General features: G+C 37.3%; 1 protein-coding gene and 1 pseudogene across 2 annotated transcripts; one reads left to right on the forward strand and one right to left on the reverse strand.

The window, feature by feature from the left end:
- The first annotated feature begins 1,516 nt into the window (after positions 1-1,516).
- LOC113716268 (uncharacterized) lies at positions 1,517-14,370 on the forward strand (annotated as a pseudogene). Its single transcript, XR_011822820.1, has 8 exons — positions 1,517-1,827; positions 2,344-2,823; positions 2,915-3,394; positions 3,641-4,314; positions 12,129-12,273; positions 12,449-12,928; positions 13,056-13,535; positions 13,632-14,370. The product of XR_011822820.1 is annotated as an uncharacterized protein (transcript).
- Positions 14,371-14,992: 622 nt separating this feature from the next.
- LOC113716753 (protein EARLY-RESPONSIVE TO DEHYDRATION 7, chloroplastic-like) lies at positions 14,993-16,840 on the reverse strand. Its single transcript, XM_027241174.2, has one exon. The coding sequence runs from the start codon at positions 16,541-16,543 to the stop codon at positions 15,167-15,169; it is 1,377 nt and encodes a 458-aa protein (XP_027096975.1). The 5' UTR covers positions 16,544-16,840; the 3' UTR covers positions 14,993-15,166.
- Positions 16,841-22,917: the final 6,077 nt, after the last annotated feature.

A 22,917-nucleotide genomic window follows, 5' to 3' on the forward strand; every position in this document is an offset into this window, starting at 1 on the left:
TAGCAGAAGGGCCCAATTCGCGCCTTAGTAGTTTGAGCCTGGATGAGATGCGGAACAAATACGGGGGACAATCTCAATCTCCGGTTTAGAACTTTTAGAGCCCAAAATTAACGCCTAATTAACAACTTAGTTGATGAACTTCGGAATAAATTTGTTTATATTAAAGGGTTATTATCACTTTACCTCCCTAACGTTCGGTGTCACTATCAATTTTCTCATTAATATTATCTTTTAGTCACTTTATCCCAAGACTAACAGTCAAATTTAATGGAGTTTATTAATTAAAGTAAAAAGACAAGTTTAGCCCTTAAAGTTATTATCATTTTACCCCCATAAATTATAGTTTTATTATCAATTTACCCTATAAAGTTATTTTTTAGGCAATTTATCCCACTATTAAACCAACTTAACAAGTTAAAAAACTTTAGAAGAAAGTGTCATCCTCTTTGTATAATAAAAAATTTAGAGTAGCTCTTCTCCTCTTTAGTACTAAGAAAAAAAGTCAAAGTATTAATTTCTTTCTTATTGACAATCTTATTAATATTAAAAAAATAGAAAGATGGGGAGAGAGAGAGAGAGAGAGAGAGAGAGAGAGAGAGAGAGAGAGAGAGAGAGAGAGAGAGCTCAATTCTTTTTTTAGATAATACAAATAAGAAAGAATTACATACTTTTATTATTTAAAAATTATTTCACTTTACTGTTTACCACCAGATTTCAATTCTAATCCCAACAATCTTAAATTAATACGATAATGTTAGATTTTTTTAATTTTTTTTCTTTGAAAAATCTAATTTTCTGTTTCCTTCTTTCCTATCTCTTTTTCTTTTCCTAGTATTAATAAGTGTGAAAAAAAATTTTGAGAAAACCCTTTTATTTTTATATTTTTGGATCTCTTAAAGTGAAAAAAAAAAGAAGAAAAATAATCATTCTAAATTTTTTATTTTTACTTATATATATAAGGGTAAATATATTTAAAAACTTTTAACCATACTAGTTAGATTAACGATGAAGTAAAATGCCAAGAAAATAATGTTAGGAATTAAATCGATTATATCACTATAATTTAAAGGAACAAAGTAATAATAACAATGTAATAATGCTATTGAATAAAAGAGTATTTTTGTCTAAAATTTCTTAACATGTTGAGTTGAATTACTTATGGGGTGAAGTGACTAAAAGCTAACGTTAGAGGGTAAATTGATAGTAGTGATATAATTTAAGGGGATAAAGTGATAATAACCCTATATTAAATGTTATCCAGCTTATAAAGATGTAATAGTAGTAATTTATGGACAAATTGCTCAAAACTGTGATCACAGTGGCCTTTTAGATGAGAGATAAATATTAATGGGCTGGGAATCAGCTTTCTTAACAGGCAAGAAAATCGAAAATCAAAGGAACAAAGAAATTAGTACGTGGAAAACAAAACAAAACAAAACAAAAGGAAGAAAAGCATCCTACCGGGCCAAGTGCCCTACAGGCGGGGAAACGTCAAAATTCATGAAACATAAATGGACGGAGAGGAGTCACAAAAGAGAATAAAGGTTGATTGCATATTGGTAGTCGGCACCCCATTCTTGTATTCCCATCTTTTTTCTCTGCTTAAAAAATTATTCCGTTACTGCTAAGAATCGCTCACTCTCGGCATCTCGGTTTGCATATTTGTTCAAATTAAAGAGTGAGCTCAGCGCACTAATTAGCTGGGCTGCTTGCTGCTAAATTAGCTTAACTTCAATGGCAGAGGGAGCAAATGGACGAGTGCATGATCTGAACACCATGCTTAGCTCTTCAGATCGAGACTTTCTTATTCGCAACAACGGCCAACAGGTGCATAATTATGGACTCCTTTTCGGCTTTTGGACTATTTAGCATGCAGACAAGTTTGGTAGAATTACATGTCGGATCACCCCAAAAAAATTAGAAAAAAGATTTGAGATTGCTAAGGCAAGATAATTGCCTAATGGAATCCGTGGAATTCTGGGTTACCCTTAATTCTTGCATCGTAAAAGACTTTGTATAAGTTTTGTTAGTAGGGGGGGAAAACTGCTTATTGTTTCTATAAAATTTTCATTGTGTACAGTTTGTCGTCGAGTTCCCAAAAGAAGCCTGGATATTCTTAACTTTGTTTATGGTGTTTGATAAACCAGCTGATTAGAGGTTATCTACTCTTTTAGTCTACCTATTCTTGAATTAGTGAAAAGACTGGAGGAAAAAAAAGTGGTGAAAAGGTTCATCTTTTAAGAGTGCTAAAATTTAGTTACTGTTTTTGTCTGTGAAATACTGTTTTCTGTTGGATGTGTTATCATCTTGGCAGTTTTCTCATCATGATCCTTAGCTTTGCAGGTTAAGGTAGAGAGTTTAAAGGGGAAAAAGGTCGGGTTATACTTCTCAGCATCATGGTGTGGCCCGTGTCGACGTTTCACCCCGAAGCTGGTAGAGGTTTACAATGAACTCCTTCCAAAGGATGACTTTGAGATTGTATTCGTCTCTGCTGATGAAGACGATGAGTCTTTTGCTGCCTATTTCTCTAAGATGCCCTGGCTAGCCATTCCCTTCTCGGACTCTGAGACACGTGATCGCTTGGATGAATTATTCAGTGTCAGGGGAATTCCACATCTTGTGATTATTGGTGAAAATGGGAAGGTCTCAACTGATGATGGAGTTGAGGTCGTCCAAGGGTGTGGAGCAGAAGGATATCCATTTAGCCCTGAATGGATTAAAGAAATTAAAGAACAGGAAGAGGTGGCGAGGAGGAATCAGACCTTGAAGACTATCTTAGTCTCAAGATCACGTGACTATGTGGTTGCTAGTGATGGGAAGAAGGTAATAGTAATATTCAGCTTTGAAAACATCTGCGTCCCAGTACTTGCAACTTTACTTCGTATGAGCCTCGTACTGATTTGTGCTTTGATAGGTCTCCGTTGCTGAATTAGAAGGGAAGACTGTTGGCCTGTACTTCTTCTTATCGACATTCGGTGGTCGCAATGCTTTTACTTCTAAACTACTTGAACTTTATGAGAAGTTGAAGGCAAAGGGAGAGAATTTTGAGATTGTGATGATACCCCTTGATGATGATGAAGAATCATATAAGTTATGGTTTAAAAACATGCCTTGGCTTTCGCTGCCTGTCAAGGACAAGGGTTGTGAGAAGTTAGTACGGTATTTTGAGCTGTTTACACTGCCTACTGTGGTCATCATTGGGCCAGATGGAAAAACTCTACATTCTAATGTTGCTGAAGCAATCGAAGAACATGGCGTCCAAGCTTATCCTTTCACACCTGAGAAGTTTGCGGAGCTTGAGGAAATAGAAAAGGCAAAGAGAGAAGCACAAACGCTTGAGTCCATTCTGGTTTCTGGAGATCACAATTTCGTGATAGGAAAAGATGGGGTAAAGGTATGGCATTTGGAAGACTTTTTTCATTGTTGCTTAGATCGGTAAGAATGTTTCACTGGACGTTATCTTATTTACAACTCTTTGTGCATCTCCAGTGGAATGAATGCATACCTGGTTTAAGCCTACTCTTAGTATTTGCAGCTACAGTTGATGGTTATGTTAGCAACATCTTTGTGAACTTGCTGCAGTTCATCAGTAATTTCATTTTTCTGTTAGCGTATAACTAAGCTTAGTTCCACTTTGCAGGTTCCAGTGTCTGATCTTGTTGGAAAGACTATACTCCTTTACTTCTCCGCTCACTGGTGCCCTCCTTGTCGTGCTTTTCTGCCGAAGCTTATTGAAGCATATCACGGGATCAAAGCTAAGAACGGTGCATTTGAAGTCGTCTTCATCTCAAGCGACAGGGATCAAAACTCGTTTGATGAGTTCTTTTCCAAGATGCCTTGGCTGGCACTTCCCTTTGGTGATGGAAGGAAGGAATCTCTAAGTCGAGTATTTAAGGTGCTCGGCATACCTATGTTAGTTGCCATTGGGCCTACCGGAAAGACTGTCACAACCGAAGCCAGAGATCTTATAACATATCATGGTGCTAATGCCTATCCCTTCACGGAGGAGCGACTGAAGGAGATCGAGGAGGAGTATGATGAGATGGCAAAGGGGTGGCCTGAGAAGGTGAAGCACACATTACACGATGAGCATGAGCTTGTTCTTACTAAGCGTCAATCTTTCGTGTGTGATGGATGTGATGAGGGGGGACAGGTCTGGTCATTCTACTGCGGAGAGTGTGACTATGATCTCCACCCAAAGTGTGCTCTGGAAGAAGACATGATGGAGATCACAGACGAGGCAGAAACAGAAGTTTCAAATAAAGACCAGAAAGAAGGATGGATTTGCGATGGAGATGTGTGCTACAAAGCTTGAGAGGCTGATAGCTACAAAGATTCTGCCTATTTTTTTGCGGATACCTAACAAGTATCAGCAGAAATCTTGCAGTTTCTATCTGATGTTTATAGTCCAGGTGTGTTTATATATATACATCAAACGAGGGTTGTATTTCTATTAACATCTATTTCCTTCTTCCACCATCGGAAGAAATAAGTTTTAAACAATAATGGTTGTAATTTCTAGTATTGTTGGCAGTGGTGGCAATGTAATAGATCTCTTATATCTATACATAGCTTAAAGTTGCTTGCTTTTTTGTAGCATTTCTTCTGTGGAATGCTAAGCGTTAACTTGGTATGATATCATCTCCATACGCGAGCTTCTCTGATATAATTGAAGTCAATCTCGGAATAATGGTTGTGTTCTTCTTTTTTGTTCTTTTACAGGGATTCATTTCAATTAAGAATTGACAGCATGTAAAAATTTTCTGTCGTCGATTTTGACTGCATGTTAAGACTTGACATGTGTATAGTAAATTGTTTTTGAATAATTGCATCGAATTTTGTCCCAACCGATGATTATAGGCGCAGATGTCTTGGCGAAATTCGTAATTGGGTCCTAAATCGCAACGGATATTCTGTACCACAACCCTGTCTCACCCCTCATAAACTTGCCAAGTGTCCTTTTATTAACCCAATCCTGAAACAACCCAACTCAAACCATGTTTAATTATTTAACCGATTAATCGGGTTGAGAAACTTAATCACACAAAACCAAAATCCATTAAACTAAAAACCCAAAAAACAAAATTAAAGATTAAACAAGGCACAAAAAAAAAACCCCCCACAAGGCCACGATTCTGGTTTCCCATCAGATTTCACTCCTCCTCAAAAGCTTCATCACAAAATTCGGGCAGGACAACAAAGTGCAATTCAACGCAGCAGGCCACGATTCTGGTTTCCCATCAGATTGGTATCCTTCTCAAAACCTTCATCGCAACGCAGCAGGGCTGTCCGAGTTCATCATCTTCACCATTCAGCTTTGACGAAATATTCACGGAGCAAGGGACGTAGGTGAATTTTCCTAAACTAAAGCCTTTTCTCCTAAACTAAAGCTAGTCTTCAACGGAGCAAGGTACGTAGGTGAATTTTCCTTCAAATAAGTACTCTTCATATGCAACGAATTGCGTTATTTATGTGCCGCTTCATATGCAATGAATTGCGTTATTCATGTAAACATCAGCACAAGTCTCTGAAGTCAACCTGAAGCCTCTGAACTTAAAGAATTTATGCAAAGGGATTGCTGGGTTCCTTCAAATACTTACTCTTTGATGATTTTCGTTAAGTTTCAGGATTTATTTTTTTGGGTCTCTGTTGATTGAAGATCTATTTGCTTAAGATGTTTTTGTTCACAAATTTTTACGCTTTTTGTGTTTGTATTGTACCTGTTGATGTGTCTTTGAAAGGAGAAAATCTCTATCCAGGCTTTTAACTATTACAAAAACAATGAAGAGTTTGGTTAATAAGAAGAATAGTAAATATAGAATCAGCTCTTAATTCAATATTGATGTCTTTGGCTTACAACCAATTGGAGGAGATTTACACTGTTGATTACTATTATTACAAGTTGTAAACCACTATTACTTTGGTTGGTTTACAAGCAATTCTTGGACACTCAAATTAGCTGATGCTGTTTTTACACCCAAGTGTTAAAGGCATTAAAACCAATTTGCAGATATTTACACCAGTAGTTATTAATTTAACACTTTTAAGTCCTGCCCAATCCTACTACCTTACAACCATTTGTTGGACATTGAGCCTTTTTTTTTTTTTTGGGACATTGGTTACCATACGGGCCTTGTGCATATCCTTATAAATATCATTCATGATGCTGATCCTTGACTTTTTCCCCATAGGCAAGAGTCAGGTGGAATTCCATGTAGGTTTTGATAATACAAGATTAACGAGGGTGATAATTGTTTTTGCAATACAGGGGATGAACGGCATTGGGAAGCAGATAGCGGATATTCAATGATTTTTTTTATTTGAATGATGTAAATTGTGAAACATAAGACACCCATTTACCATGGATTTGGAGCCTGCCGATTTAAACCAGTTGTGCAGATCCAACAACATTTGGTGTAAACTCGTATAATTTCAGTGAGATTATGATTTTTACGCAAATCTAGTTGTATAAATCACAAGCTCAAGTTTTACACAAAGTTGTATGAATTTATACGAATAGTAACATTACTTTAATAATTATTAGATGAATAGTAAATATAGAATCACCGAAGTGGTATGAAAAGCAACATGGTAGGGAAAAGCAACACGCTGGGTTTGATATTGACTCCCTAGACCTCAGAGTTCTAATATGAACTTCTTGTTTCTTATGGTTGTTTGTGAGACTTTTGGCTTCTTCTTTGTTTACACATTATACTCAAAGACGGTTTCATTTTTTCTGTTTATTATTTATTTTTTAATATTCTAGTTTGGGTGTTTATACAGTAAGTTATCTGCTCTTTGTTTGATCATTCCCTATGAGGATATCTACTTTTCATTCATGGGTCGAGTACTTTTGCATGGGTTATTTTATTCTAGTGAAATTCTGTTGTGTGTGTGATATTTCTCCTGGTGACTTTGCAAATTGTGCCATTTCTTTGTGAATACTTTGATGCATTAGTTTTGGGCCTCTTCTCTTGTGTATGAATAGCTTGAATGCATACTCATTTTTCACATATTTTTCTCTGTGCTATTTGCTGAGTCATTCTTTTCTGTGGTTTAATAGGTGCATGATTTTCCCTACCATGTTGCTTTTCACCAAAAAGGGTAATAAATTATGTATTTGTATTCAGTAATTTGATACAGGTAATTTGTTGGGTTTTGGGGGAATATGGAGAATGATTTGCCAACTCATGAAGTCCAATCATGTCGTAAATTGGACTTTGAAGATGTTGACTTACAGGAGATAAATGATAATGTCTTACCTCTTTGTATTACTGATGGCAATCAAGGAAATCAAATTTTTCTTCCTTTGGCTATACCTGATGACTTGGTCCCGAAACTTGACATGGAATTCGATACTGAAGTAGCAGCCAAAAATTTTTACCAAAAATATGCTAAAGCATCTGGTTTTGGAACTCGATTGAGTAAGGGACATAAAGACAAAAATAGTGATTTGATGTTGGACAGGGTTTTTTGCTGCTCCCGTGAAGGAAAAAAGCCAAAAGACAAACGCAATATGATTGTTAAGTGTCCTCGTCCAGAAACAAGATGTGATTGCAGTGCAAGGATGAAAATTAGCTGTAGAAAAGGTGGAAAATACCGTGTTGTGCAATTTGTTGCTGAACATAATCATGAGCTATCAACTCCAAGCAAAACTCATTTATTCAGATCTCATAGACATTTGACAATGGCACACGAAACTGAAATAGATATGGCCCGAAGTTGCGGAATTACACCAAAACAATCGATTGAACTGATGTCGAAACAAGTTGGTGGACGAGAAAATCTTGGGTTCATAATCAGATCATCCAAATTTGATGTATTTAGGGTTGGTATATGTATATGGGATCAGGAATAATGCACTGTATGCACTGTGAAGAGTTTTCTGCATATATTAATTTGATAAGTTACACTTATAATTCAATACATTTGTTAACTTAGCATTTGTTTTTTGTAGGCACAAGAACTAGGAAATAATGATGATAGTGATCAACAAGTTGCTAAACATGAATGATCAGGGCAAAAATCTTGGATGGTGTGAAGTTATACATTTATACACCTCGGAATCTATCCACTCTTTTCTTTCTGTTCCCTTGTAGAAGAGGGATCATAGATTTTTATACACATTCCATTTTTTGTTTTCCTCTTTCTGAGGTTTGAGCACAATGAAATTGATGATTATGCTGCCAAAATTCAAATAATGCTAAAAGTCGTAGAGAAAATGAACTAGAATGAAAAAATTGCTATACAAAATTTATATTGACGTGCAGGACATAATGAACTAGAATTGCGGAATCAAACCACAACGTTATGTTTTAAAGCCACAAAAGCAATCCATGGAGACCAAAGCCAATAATTTTCAACTTTGACATGAAATAACATCTTAGCTGCACTTAATCAGACAAGGGGAATATCCACAACACCTTCCCAGATATTTGGGATTTCACTTATCATCTTACAATCAAAGCAAAAGGCTAACGATCTCACACACAATTAACTTGAGTCTGCATAGCTCTAGTCTCTCTCAAAGATACTGCAACAATTATGCTTTAAACACGCGAACATTGAAGGGAAGCATGCCAACCCCTTATTCAGTAATAGTAGTGGATCGAAATAACATGAACCCCTAGAATGCAATCTCTGAAGCAGAATTTACTTCGGAAGTCTCTAGAATGCAAAAGCAAGACATTGTAAATCAAACCAATCGTAACAAGCTCTAGAATGCAATCTCTGAAGCAGAAACAGAAGGAGAGGCTTTGTGCAGGTCAGACACTGCAATACAGCATTGGCATAACAACTGCACAGTAAAATGAAAGAAATCTTGAATATACTTGACAAATAATAAAAAAATCCTATGAAATTTGTTTCAGTACATTATTGCATTAAGAATCTGTACATTTCCTATATATATAAAATTTTTCTAGAGCTATTGATATGTAAAAGCACAAGAAAAGCAGGAAAAATTTTGAAGAAATACCTGTTTCCACAATTTATAAGACCTCTTGGAGACATGTTGAAAACTTCATAGTGAAAGGACTTCACAAAATCTTCATACCGAAATAGCATCTGTAAAATAAAAGAAAAAAATTTATCCATAAACTTTCATGAATGACTAGGCCAAGAATACACCATTTAGATTCATCAATCAAGCAGCTTAAGAACTGGCAAACAAAATCTTTGCTGAAATGTTTCAAACAGATGCATTACTCCTATTTAATATTTTTGCTCTATCTGTTTAAATGATAATAGAATTGCTGCTATAATTCAGACCTTAACTTTCTTCAGCTGCCTGTTGAGTAAGCAAACTAACTCTCTCTTTTTTTTTCGTTGACTCGCTCCATTTTCCCCTCACGATATATGTGACCAGGGGAAGTACAACAAAGACCAGAAACAAAGCTGGTATATCAGTTTCCCTTGGCTAAAGCATGTCCTCACCAAAACAATCATGTCCCGTTTTCCTCTAAAACCTCTTTGGCATAGCAGATCGCACTTAACTACATGTAAGAATTATAGAAACAACACAGAGATCAGCTAAGTAGACCACATCATCAACTTCATCATTCAACTCAATTCACTAATCTGCTGCACATCGTTATATAAGTGAATATCAACCAACCATCAGAGTTAAAGGCTATGACAGCTATAATTTGAGAACAGATTTCAGAAAGGAGTCACAATAAATCCGAATGACAGAATAATGGGCAAAGAAAACTGCGGGAAAACAAAGGCAAGAAAAACCTATGAAAAAATGATTCATGACGCCTAGGCATTTGATCGAACAGGTAGGGAGCTTCGTCCAATTGCCCATTGATCACTCATAACCTGAAGAAAGGGCTCCGGAGAATGACCACGAAATTGGGGTTCCCAATGTTTCTCCACGCTATTAGAGATGCGCTAACCTTGGGATGCTTTACTCCTAACCCCACAAGGTTCCGAGATGGAGCACAACCTGAGTCTCGGTTAAGAACGGCGATTTTTGTGCTTTCACACGGCGCACGATTCCACCATCAGATTTCCTTCGACTTCGTGACGAAGGACATAGCATATGATCATCAGCCGAAATCATGCCACCAGGCATTTGAATTGTGAGTGATATCTGACGGAAGCTTTTGAGGAGGAGTGAAATCTGATGGGAAACCAGAATCGTGGCCTTGTGGGGGGTTTTTTTTGTGTGCCTTGTTTAATCTTTAATTTTGTTTTTTGGGTTTTTAGTTTAATGGATTTTGGTTTTGTGTGATTAAGTTTCTCAACCCGATTAATCGGTTAAATAATTAAACATGATTCGAGTTGGGTTGTTTCAGGATTGGGTTAATAAAAGGACACTTGGCAAGTTTATGAGGGGTGGGATAGGGTGTGAGACAGGATTGTGGTACAGAGGATCCGTTGCGGTCCTAAATCCTGCTGCGTAGTACGCGCTTGGTGCGCAATTATCTTTTACGTATTCAACAGAATCATGTCTGGTAAGTAAAAATGAGTAGTGTTAGCCTAGGTAGCTTAACAATTATCCCGATGCGCTGTTGAAGAATCAATTTGTGATCAAGAACAGAACTGTGCCCACTTCAGCATATTTAGACTCTGCTTGATTATTCAATGTAAAACATTTTCAAAGGAAAATGTCTTCCATGGAAAATTTCATCGAGGAAAATAATTTCTTTTTCCATGTTTTTTTCCTGTGTTTGGGAGGAGATGGAGACTGCAAATTTTTAGCAAGCTATTGCATAAGTGGTGGATTTTGTTCTAAATCTTAAGGCTGGTGGGGGAGCTTGAATGGATAGTCTCACGACTTACTTACGAGGCAGACATGGAAAATAACTTCAGCTTATTTATATGGGAAGTCATTTTACACCATGTAATGTAAAATATTCTCGGTAGGAAAAATTTTTTCCAAAGCAATAACCCAAGTTACCCAACCAAACAACAGAAATTCAGCTGGAAAATGTTTTCCTCCGAACAAACAGACCCTTGGTGATGATTTTACTTCTGCTCAAATTGGGCTGCCCAAATAGGCCCAAGATTATACTGTTATGGAAGGCCTAATTCGAGGATGAGCTGTTGAAGGTTTAGAACTCTTAAAGCCCAATATAAAGGCCTACTGAATGATTTAGTTAACGAAAGTAGAAATAACTTTGGAAGAATTTTGGAATAATTTGTAAAAAATTATTATTTGATTGCATTCTAAATGCATATTTCAATTATCTCTTATTTCACGTATCACATTACAAAAAAAAAAAATGGTTATAGCGTTATTTTAAAAAAAGTTTCCAAATATTCCTCTATCCAAACACACTTACTATTAAGAAGAAAGATAAGATAGAGTGTACATTTGATCTAGTGTAAAAGAAGATGAAATAGTAACAATGGTAAGGACAAATTGCTCAATCAATCAATCTTGGCTGCTCCGGAGAGCGTTTAAGGTGTTAGACAGTGGGAAATTCTGGTTTCCATCTTAACCAATCGACAAGAATATCCTCATCGTAGATAAAGCAGGTCATTATCGTTGTTCATTGCTCATCAATCAGCAATCACTTGACACCAACGGGTAGCAAAAAGGGGCTGTGTTTTGCCAACCCATGAGATGAGAAATAAAAGGTAGTGTGTCGTCGTGTTCATCTGTAATTCGAGAGATGCGAGGGGGAAGAGGGGCAGGAGCGGTCATCACCTGAACTGTTCACGATCAAATTTTGGCTAAAAAAAAATACGGTTCAAATCACTAGTAGTATATCGATTTTTATAATATATGTAAAATTCATAAAATTTTATATTAAAATTATATATTATATAAATAAAATTATATCGTATGCAATCAAAATTATGCACAGTTAGAAATGATCATGATCGCCGGGCAACCGGCCTGCCCCTTGTCCGCTGTGAGGGCCAGCTTGTTAGTGCTCCTGTACTTTTCACTTTTGTGCTGATCTGAAGCCAGCGATAATCTTGGGGTGTTCCTTCCTCTCTAAGTCTCGAAATATATGTTTTTCCACGTCATCTCTGCCAATCAAGAGCGATTGCTTTTGGACGGTTCACATCTACTGGCAGTACCATGTAGCATAATTTAAGGCTGGGAATATTATATGTATATGTCACACTCATTATATGTATATGTATATGTTGTTACACTAGGCATAAACCTATCCAGACTATTGCAGATATCGAGTTATCAACCTAAGACTAGAGATGGCTTTGAACAAGGGTGAAGAAACAGTTTCTCATGATATTACCTCCCTCCTTTCTTCACCGGAGAGAGATTTTCTTGTGCGAAATAATGGTGATCAGGTACTTTTTCCTTCGCAAAGGCCCATTTCTTATCTCTCCTTTCTCTAGCCACTAATTATGTTTTATTTCGTTGAGTTGAGTACCTTGTACCAGCTTTTAATAGAATCTTTAGATTGAATCTTCAAGAGCTTGTTCTGAATGCATCTGAAAATAGCATCGTGATCGGTTTTTGTAGGTAAAAATCGAGTCTTTGATTGGAAAGGCAGTCGGATTATATTTCTCAGGTTCATGGTGTGGCCCTTGTCTACGTTTCACCCCAAATTTGGTGCAAGTCTATAATGAGCTCTCCAGTAATGCTGATTTTGAGGTTGTTTTCGTCTCTTCTGATAGAGACGAGGAATCATTCAATGCTTATTTCAAAAAAATGCCATGGCTTGCTTTTCCTTTTGCTGAGTCGGAGACAAGGCAAAGTCTGAAGGAGTTGTTCAAAGTCAGGGGAATTCCGCATCTGGTGATCCTTGATGGGAGTGGGAGGGTTTCTACTGAAGAGGGTGTTAGGATCATCTATGACCATGGTGCTGATGGCTACCCGTATACCCCAGAAAAAATTAATGATTTGAAAGAGGAAGAAGAAAGAGCTAGAAGGGAACAATCTTTAATGTCTATCTTGACGCACGATTCGCGTGACTATCTTATTTCAAATGATGGAAACAAGGTGAAACATGATTTCTTTTCTTGAATTTCATTATTCATGTTTCTGTTTTGGGTTATATGTTGTGGTTTTAGGTAGGTGGCTAGTGATTGATAATTAACGAATCATCATATCCTTTATGTTTTACTAGATTCCTGTATCGGAGCTTGAAGGAAAAACAGTTGGCCTGTATTTCTCAGTGAGTTCTCACAGAGGATGCCTTCATTTCACCGATAGACTCTTAGAAGTGTATAAGAAGCTTAGAGAGAAAGGAGAAGCTTTTGAACTTGTGCTTGTGTCTTTAGACGATGATGAACAAGAATTCAAAAATTGTTATGAACCCATGACATGGTTGGCCTTGCCTTTTAAGGACAAGACCTGTGATAAACTGGTGAGGCACTTTGAACTTGGAACCCTTCCCACACTAGTTGTAATCGGTCCAGATGGCAAGACTCTCCACTCAAATGTGGTCGAATCAATTGAAGAACATGGTGATGAGGCCTACCCTTTTACGCCTGAAAAGTTTGCTAAGCTTGCTGAGATAGAAAAGGCAAAACTTGAAGCACAGACGTTGGAGTCTATTCTTATTTCTGCAGATAAGGACTTTGTCATCTCTAAAGATGGATCAAAGGTAGTAGTGGCTTTAAGTTCTTTAATCAAACTAGAGGTGATCTTTGATTAAATCAACGTTGTCCTGATTGCTTGAAGTTTGTTTCTTCTTAATTAGGTTCCAGTTTCTGAACTCGTTGGGAAGAACGTTCTCCTCTATTTTTCAGCTCACTGGTGTCCTCCATGCCGTCATTTTCTACCTCGATTCATTGCGGTGTACGAGGAAATCAAAGCTAAGGATGATGCGTTTGAAGTAATTTTCATCTCGAGTGATCATAATCAATCATCCTTCGATGATTTCTTTTCAGGCATGCCGTGGTTAGCACTTCCATTTGGTGATGAGAGAAAGGCGCTTCTGCAACGTAGGTTCAAGATCAAAGGCATTCCAGCTGTGGTAGCAATTGGACCTAATGGGAGGACAGTAAGTACGCAAGCCAGGCAGCTTATACAAGCTCATGGAGCAGATGCCTACCCGTTCACTGAGGAGCGTGTAAAGCAATTAGAGGAACAGGCAAAGGGTGGCCTGAGAAACTGAAGCATGAACTCCATATTGAGCATGAGCTGATACTTGCTCGCCGTACTGCATATGTTTGTGAGGGCTGCCAGGAGATGGGACATGGATGGTCTTACCTATGCGATCAATGCAACTTTGATCTCCATCCAAAATGTTCCTCTGAAGAAAGAAGAATCAAAGGCTGATCAAGACAGTCATCCTGGAGGAGAGCCTGGCAAAGCCAAAGAGCGCTATGTATGTGATCATTTAGCATAATAACTATTCTGGCGTGTTAAATGCTGAGACTTGTATGTAAGCATTAACTTATTTGTAATACCAGTAAAGGCCGAAGCTTGTACTTTTAGCCTTCTAGTCCCAAAGAACTGCAGGACTTAATCTTCCGTGGATGGACTGAATTCTCCATTAGAATGAAGTCAGGAATGCAGGTTTAAGATGTACCTTTAGGCCAGATCTAACAGGTACCCATGCTACTTATCCCTTTTTTTTTTTTAAACAATTTTTAGTTCTTTTGCTTTTGCTTTAGTTCTTTCACAGGCTCATGCTAGAAATAGACACTTGAAGGACTGGGAAATCCTCAACAACTCGATGTTGAGAAGAACCTTTAAGCGAAAAGTATTCTCTATTTAGAATTACAGACACGTGTTGAATGGTTTGTAAACGCATGAAAAATACACATTGAATTAAGTTTAAGATTAAACCAGTTCCGTGATGTGCACCAGGATGCTGGCAATGCCATTATTTGTCAATCTTCTTACACCTTTTTAACTAATATTGTTGTTGAAACAGACTAGAAAGTAAGAGGTTGGATGATTATTAGTTTAAAGCTAAAAAGTCAGAATTTGCAAACGATATTGGTGACAAACTGAATGCAGCTTATACTTCGTGTTCCTTCTGAAACCAATGCGAACTGGTCTAGTTAATGAATTTCTATGCAAAACAAAGGGATGCAGGAAAAGTATTAGGAGTGAAGAAGTGCCTCAAAGCAGAGAAAATTACTGTCACTAGCATTTACATTCTCTTGTATCAAGAAAAATCCCCTAGCGGATTAGAAAACCAAACCACTGCCTACACTACTAACACAAGCAACACACTGGTCATGCAGAGAATTCTCGAGGAGATGTAGGAGCATACATCTCCTGTTACTTTTTCTGTTCAGACTTAAGTTTGGCAGCATTGGCCTCAGCAGTAGCTTTCACAAGAGTAGAAGGTTTTATTACACTCTTGGGGTTGAGAGCCTTCCTAATCTTGAACACAGCCCAGGCAGTCCCAATAGCATGCCCTGCGGCACCTAGTCCTTCATGTGTCACCTCCGCTGCTTGTTCCCCATATTTCTGAGAAACAAGGTCAGTTGTTACAATTGCGCTGGTTGACATCACATTTTTCCCAGCAACCTCAACAGCATCACACAACTTGTTAAATCCGTCCAAGGATGCCAGCACAATCTCTCCAGGAAGAAGGCTGAAAAACTTTTTGCCTGCCTTTGAATTTGCTATTGAACTCGTGAAGAATCCAGACACCTTCACAACCCCTGAAAGTATTCCCGTAGCCAATTTCTCGGACATTTTCGTCATCTTCTTGACCCTTTTCATCCTCCTAAGAGCTTCAGAACTGACCTTAGACTCTGTTCCCGCGCCCAGCCTCCTCTTAACGAACTCATTTCCCCACTTCAACCTATCCACGGTAACATCTCCACACCACAATATCCCCTTCACCAGGTGCCCTGATCCTGCCGCTATCATCCTCGCAACACTTCCACTGTAATCCTCCACGTTTGGAGCCAGCGTAGTCCAATACGCAGCAGAGCTCTTCTCCACCAACTCACCCTTCTTCTTATCTCTCTCCATCTCCTCCGGCGAGACATCTTTCGCCACCGCCCACCAGCCTTCAGCCGCCCCTTTCTCCGCCACCTTCTCCACTCTAAATGCACTGTACTTCTCCAATACCCCATCCAACTCCCTCAACAATCCTTCCTGCCCTTTTCCAGCGATTGTCAGCCCATAATTCAAAACATTATCTTCACTCCCCACACCGTCAGTACTTTCGGGTGGGACTCGTAAAGTGAAAAAATAATGGGATTCGTCAAGCTTGACTGCAGCTTCATCTTTAGCCAAGGGCCACTGAATTTCGTCGTCGATCCTAGCGAGCACCGCCACAACGTTATCACCCTGCCGGAGCATAACGATTGAGAGTTGTCCATTTGCCAGCTCAACGCTCTGCTCTTTATCAATCAAATGCAGTATAGCACCTGGGATTTTGACAATTACTTCCTCGGATGACTCAAAAGCTATGCTCCTCTGACTGTCCGGACCCTGCTGAATCTCAACTTGAACGTCGTGGTTGTCGTCGTCCGGAAAGAGATTTTGGGCTAGATCTTTCAAATCAATAGAAGGGTAGATAGATGATGAGGAGGAAGACGAAGTGGGTCTTCTTTGATCTGCGTTCGATAAGAGTTGTGAAGTAGATTCTGGGTTTGATTCGATCACTTCTGGGTAGAGAGACTTGCTTGGTTTAGACATGGTTGATTTCTTGAATTTCCGGAGGAATATTTTGCTCCGAATTCAATTTTGGGTATGTATGAGCTAGATGGAATATTATTGCTTGAGATTTTGCCAAAGGATAATTTTAGCTGGGGCTGTTACTGTAAATGAGGAATTAACGAGTACAATGAGAAATGAAAAGGAGAGGAAAGGGCGAGGAGCGGGGAGTCCGTGTCGGCCTATTCTCTCTTCAGGGTGAAGTCTTGCGAGAATATGAGTTGACATGGCAGCTCCAACTCTCCCCACATGACATGACAGGGGACTGCGTGTTAAAATAAAACACCTGTTCCCCTGCTTATGTTGTCGCAGATTACGACTTAAGAAGAAAAAAAAAATTTTTTTTAATCCAGAACATGACTCGATCCGAGCCCTTTGGACCCGAGCCGACACATCAAACTGAAGGGAAGCCTACACCCCGTATAATTTTTTCGGGCGAATCAAGATGTGCAACGCAGCGGACACAAATCGAACTTTGATCAGTGAAAAAACCAGCAACACAGGACGGATCCCTCAGTCGCTGCGTCATACGCCCTGGGGCAGTAGAAATCTTTTAAGCATCTGTTCTCGTGCGTTGCAGATTACTAGCACTGCGCTGATATTTTGGCTCGCAAAATGACAGCGAAGAAAATTACATTAACGTATATGTTCTCGTGAATTGCAAAATTGCCTTAAAAGTGAGTGAGTGGATGACCCATGACCGGATGTGAACACACTACTAATACTGTATTAATAATCTAATAAAGCGTTTATCAAGAATACCATAACAATAATGGTTTTTCTTTTCCTCACCAGTTGGCAAAAAATTACCCTCACGATGATGAATTTATTAGATGATCATGCAATTGAAGTTTTTGATGTACTTAACTAGCATTAAGGTTATGTTTGAATAGGGGGAAGAAGGTTGGATTGAGTCGTAACGAGAGATAGGATCGTAGGTTCGAGATTGTAAATTCAAAATCTTTCCTTTTTTTTTTAATCGAAAAAAGGTTATACTTGAATGGATGGAAAGTTGTGTGGAAAAGTAAACTACAAGAAAATGAAATAAAAGGAAAATGAAAAGTTCCTATTTCTGTTTGGCTACTTAGAATAAATTTGAGCAAAAACAATAAGTTAATGATGATCAATGACAGTTATTCAAATTCTTCTACCTAGCTAACCATTTTTACTTTAACGTGCTGCAAATGTTGTGGGTCACTTACCGTAGAAAAAATGCAAGAAAAAATTTTCAATTCTCTTGCCATCTAAACATACACTGCAAAGGAGAATATAACTCACTTTCTTCAGTTTCTCGCACTTTTTCATGCAACAAAAAACTACTTAACACTTGTCCAGTCCTCGAAAGTCATGACACGAGAAATGCCTGATCTTATGATGTTGATATCATTGAGAACTAGAGAAAAATGGAAGGTAAATTTCCTGCAAATTAGGCAGGTGGTAGGAAAGACAATAAATTGACGGATCCACAATTGAGCAAGTAGCATGATTTTCTTTCAAAAGGGCCACAACCGCTGAACAAAAGAAGAAAGACTATTGGATATGCCTTTGGATCAACTAGTTATGCCTTTGGATCGGAGGGTCACCGCTGGATATTTATAACTGGCTGGCATAATGATGGGTCCTCATTAGGTAACTCAAGTTCAGCTGACGCTGTTTACGGATGGAATGTTTGCGCTGAAATGTGGGCTGGACTTCCAACTCAGGTGCTGAGTTTTGGGCCTTGAGAGATGCCTTCTCCGTTTCTGTCTCCCTCGGGATAACCCACTCAGCAATTGAAGTTGACGAGCAAATACTTCTTGTTGTCTCCAACCCCGCCTAGTTGTCTCTTCTTTTGTTTCATGTTTGGTGTTGATTGTCTCTGCATTTTTGTCTGTTTGCAGGATTTTGATGGATAAATTTCAGTCCGCCTCTATTGATATAAGCGTTAATTACATTTCAATTATGTTTATCCGTCCAAACTCATCATAATCCAATTATGTTGATACGTACAAACTCATCTACCAATAAATGGATTTGAATATGCAATGAATTTCTAATGCGTGTAAATAAATACCCAATTAAACCTATGTAATTAGTGGATAGTGGTTGATTTGGCTCATCCATTTATATCCATTTTAAAATAATTATACATTTAAAATTAAGTTTTAGTGGGTGTTAAGCAGATAAATTTGAATTTTCTACCAAACTAATATCAATAAAATATCGTTATCCTTTGTCAAACAACATGCAAAAAAAAAATGAATAAGTACAATTTCAAATGAGTAGTAAATGGGGTGATTAAATATATCATACGTGTATAAATAGATTGACCCATTTATTTAATCATTATAAATGAGTTAACCCAATTACATCTATTACTCGATTATAATTCATTCGAATCACACATTTTCACACCTATATCTATCAAGCACATCTGTATATATATTTTTACGAAAACGTTAGAAATATTATTGATATAAAAAACAACCTATAAAACTTGAGCAAATGCCCATATTGAGCATTACAAGAATGTTTTTAGACGTTGAGGATTTAGATATTCCTCACCTTGGGCTAACTTAGTAGCATAAGCACTAATCCTTCTACTTATCATATTACATTCGTAATCTATCCAGCTGAATGAATGAGCATTCCATGGACTACTAGCAGTGTCAAATTTTGAATAATTCCATTGGATGGGGAACGTCAACAAATCAGGTGCATGGCCCCACACCCGGCCGTGTCCACTCCTCAGTTTCAGCGAATTTAGAAGTTTCAAGTTTCCCAACTTTAGAAGTTTCATAAACATATGTAGAAGTTTAGTGTTTTGATGGGTCAAAGTCAATCTTTGTAACTGCATGCTCGAGCCGAGGTTTTGACCGGCGAAGACGAAAACTCAAAGCCGCTAGATTGCAATTTTTTTGGATTTGTTTTTCGTAAAAAAATTACTGTAATTATTTGATTTATGTGAGATAAAAAATTGATAGAAAAATATATTCACGAAAGACGTAACAAATTTTTCACGGAAAATGTCTGTCCAAACACAGGCAAAGCTCTTCTAGCTGGAAGCCTAATTTTTTTTCCTTTCTTTTTTTTTTTTTGTGTAAGAAAAATATGAAACTCTTTTTTTTTTTTCGCTTAGAAAACATAAATACACAATGCCTTTATGATTAATTGTCCCTGGTTTGTTTTTGCTTAAAATTTCAGTGTGTCAGCACTGGTGGATTGTCTCGGTGGGTACTCAGGCTGGAACGGTTGTCAGCGCAATCGTTTTGAAAGCTTGTGTGTAAAATGTATATGGTGTAACATCATTTATACACGATGTAACGCTAGAATAACAGCGAGTAACATTAAAATAACATTTTGTGGATCCCATATATTTAAATCTGGACCATACAAATTTTGTTGGCCAAATCTTGACCATTGACTGGTAGGGCCGGTGGTAATTCTCCGACTCGGTGGTGCCACCTGACCACCACCAAGTCAATTACTTTTTTCTTCTTATCTTAAATATACTCTCTATACAAGAATAGTAGTAGTAGCTCTTTGGTGGATTGGATGCTGCCTCACGTGTCCTGCCAATTATCTTCTCAAAATCTCGGTGCTCTATTTGACTAATTCAATTGATTAGGCCAACTCGTGATCCTCTTGGGAAAATTTTGACTTGAACTTGCCGAGAGAAAATTTTTGACTTGAACTTGCAGTTTTTTATAACCAAGCGCTGTATGCAATTTGAGCCTTGATTCTCTGTTTTTGAGGGAAGTCTTGATTCTGTTGGACATGCATGTAATTAATAACCAAGCAATCTCTATGTCAATGTAATTAATAACTGGAGTCTCGAAGAATCAAACGTCACTTTTGATTTTCATTCTCGTACATGGGAGCATGATTTAACCAATTAGAGTATCCCTTGGTGCGTCTGGTACAATTACACTAGTTATCTATCTATTGATGTTCTGAACAAAACAATCATGTCACGTGTGTTTGTACAGAGTAGTGTATTTTTTGAAATAATTATTATAATATTTTTTTAATATGATATATATAAAATATGAAATAATTTAAAATATAAAAAAATAAATTAAAAAATATGTTTATAATACACGAGTAAAAAATTATTTAAAATAATTCACATATTTAAAGGCTCACACAACAGCACAAGTTACTAGTACATGACTAGTCTCTCAAAAGTCAGACTTTGACCTCAATCAATAGGTGGTGGTGGAGACTGGAATATGCTTCAGCTTCACACGTGGGCAGCTGAGGGGATGAAGCAATGTTGAAATAGGAGAACCGCGTTACTCTTAATCATCCACCATCAATCGAAAACGAAAGCCAAAGAATTTTTCTCTCTCTTTAACAATGCTGCGCTGCTGCACTGCCACTGCACAATTCGAGACAAATTGCAAGACGGCAACATTACCACACATGTTTTTGTATGTTAAATTAACGAGTAATTTCGCCATTTACAACGTGAACGCGGAAACCTTTTTGCCCCACCGGTCATTTCCTCTCACTTTCTTCTTCTTCCCCTTTTATTATTATTAGTATTATATTTTGCTTGCCATCCAAGCTCCCTCTTCACCAGAATCTAAACAGACAAAACACACACCACCAAAATTGACGGACCCTCATTGATTTCATCTTCTTTTCTACTTTGATGATAAGTCTATATAGGGCCAGAGAAAAAGGAAAATGACTTGGCCGTTGGCCTGTTTAATGTTTATACGCTGTTGTCAGGTATGATACTATTCGGTCCAGGTTTACAACTGATCCCGTCAAGTCTTCTCAAGCAGCGCGGACTCAAGAATTACCGACTTTTGAGGTTTCTGTCAAATGTAAAAGTTTTCACTGGCTTTAAAAAAAAAAGACAACTGGCCGTCCGGGTTGAGTGAATCCTCTTTAGGATTTAGTAGCAGCTCGCCTGCTTAAACTAGTTATCCAACATCGATGAGTTGGGGGGTTTGGGTAGTTGATAAGTCTCCTCAGAAATTTCAAGAGTTGCCGATTTTTTAGGTTTCCTACGAATTTAGGTTTGTCAAATGCAAAAGTCTTCACTGGCTTTGAAAAAAAAAACAGCGCGGACTATTGTGGACGACATTCTATGTTTATATATAGGTCCTTTTTTATGTAATTGGATTAGTAGAATTCAAAGCCATGGCTCAAATTCATATGGATAGCAATTTTTTTTCGGAGTTTTGAAAATTTTTGTAAAAAAAATTACTATAGCAATTTTTCGAGACATATTGTACGTGAGATAAAAAAAAAAAAAAGTCAAGCAAAAAGTTAAGAAAATAGTTTCAAAAAATCTAAAAAATAGAAAATTCCAAGAAGGTTCAAACCAAACAATGCCTCAAGAACTTGCACTTACTCATTGAGTGTGTTTGGACAGCCAATTATTTGGCCAAATATATTTGCTGACATCACCATTACAATTTTCAATACACCTTTTTATCTTCCCAATTACCTTTTTATCTCACATACATCACATCACAAAAAGTGCTACAGTAAAAATATTTCAAATAACTTACAATCCAAACACACTCATGTCTTCACCTAACACAAAAAGATTTTTTTTTTATCATACACAGACAGACAGATAAATAAATAAAATAACTGAACTAGAGGATGACTCTATAAGAGGTTTTTGACAAGAATGGATAACGGTAGAAAGGAAAAAATTGAAGCCAACCATGCAACAAGTCGAAACTCAACACTAGAAAATGGTACCGAAATGCCCTATGACTAGGCGTTTTTCATTTGTTTGAATCATGGGAGAAGCCGTAGCAATTTCTTAAAAGTCTAAGATGGACGAGACGACATTTTGAGCAAATGAGGATGTTGCGACATTTCCATATCAAAAACTTGCATATAGTTGACATTTAGCTCAAATCACATTAGAGAAGTATATGTTTTTACATTTTGTCATGGATGATGTGTGTGAGAAAATCAAAACCGCTACATTTTCTATTTTCTTTATTTTTTTTTTGTTGATAAGTCTAAGCCCTTTAATTTTCAAATGCGAAATCATGGTCCTATCCTTTTTTTGAAAAGAAATTATGGTCCAATCTAACAAGAAATTTCCTCAAGTGCATCATCTTTAATGTCGAAGCTTAAAAAATTTAAGCTTCCAGAATGGTTGTAACTGTCAATGACGTGCCAAATTAATCTCATCCTAATTAAAAAAAAAAAAACACATTAATCATCTCACTCAATTGAATTTATTTTTAGCACACAAAAATATATACATACATATATATATATATATATATATATATCTATAAAACAATATTTAATGTCAATTCAAAGTTTCAAACTTTGCAAGTAACAGACCGACCAATCCAAACTTCGTACCTTCCTCCCTAAATTTCTTTACTTAC

The sequence above is a fragment of the Coffea arabica genome, chromosome 11c (assembly GCF_036785885.1).
Source record: "Coffea arabica cultivar ET-39 chromosome 11c, Coffea Arabica ET-39 HiFi, whole genome shotgun sequence".
Taxonomy (NCBI): Eukaryota; Viridiplantae; Streptophyta; class Magnoliopsida; order Gentianales; family Rubiaceae; genus Coffea; species Coffea arabica.

Excerpts from the sequence above, each read along its gene's own strand:
- LOC113716753 (XM_027241174.2), bottom strand. The coding sequence starts at position 16,543 with ATGTCTAAACCAAGCAAGTCTCTCTACCCAGAAGTGATCGAATCAAAC.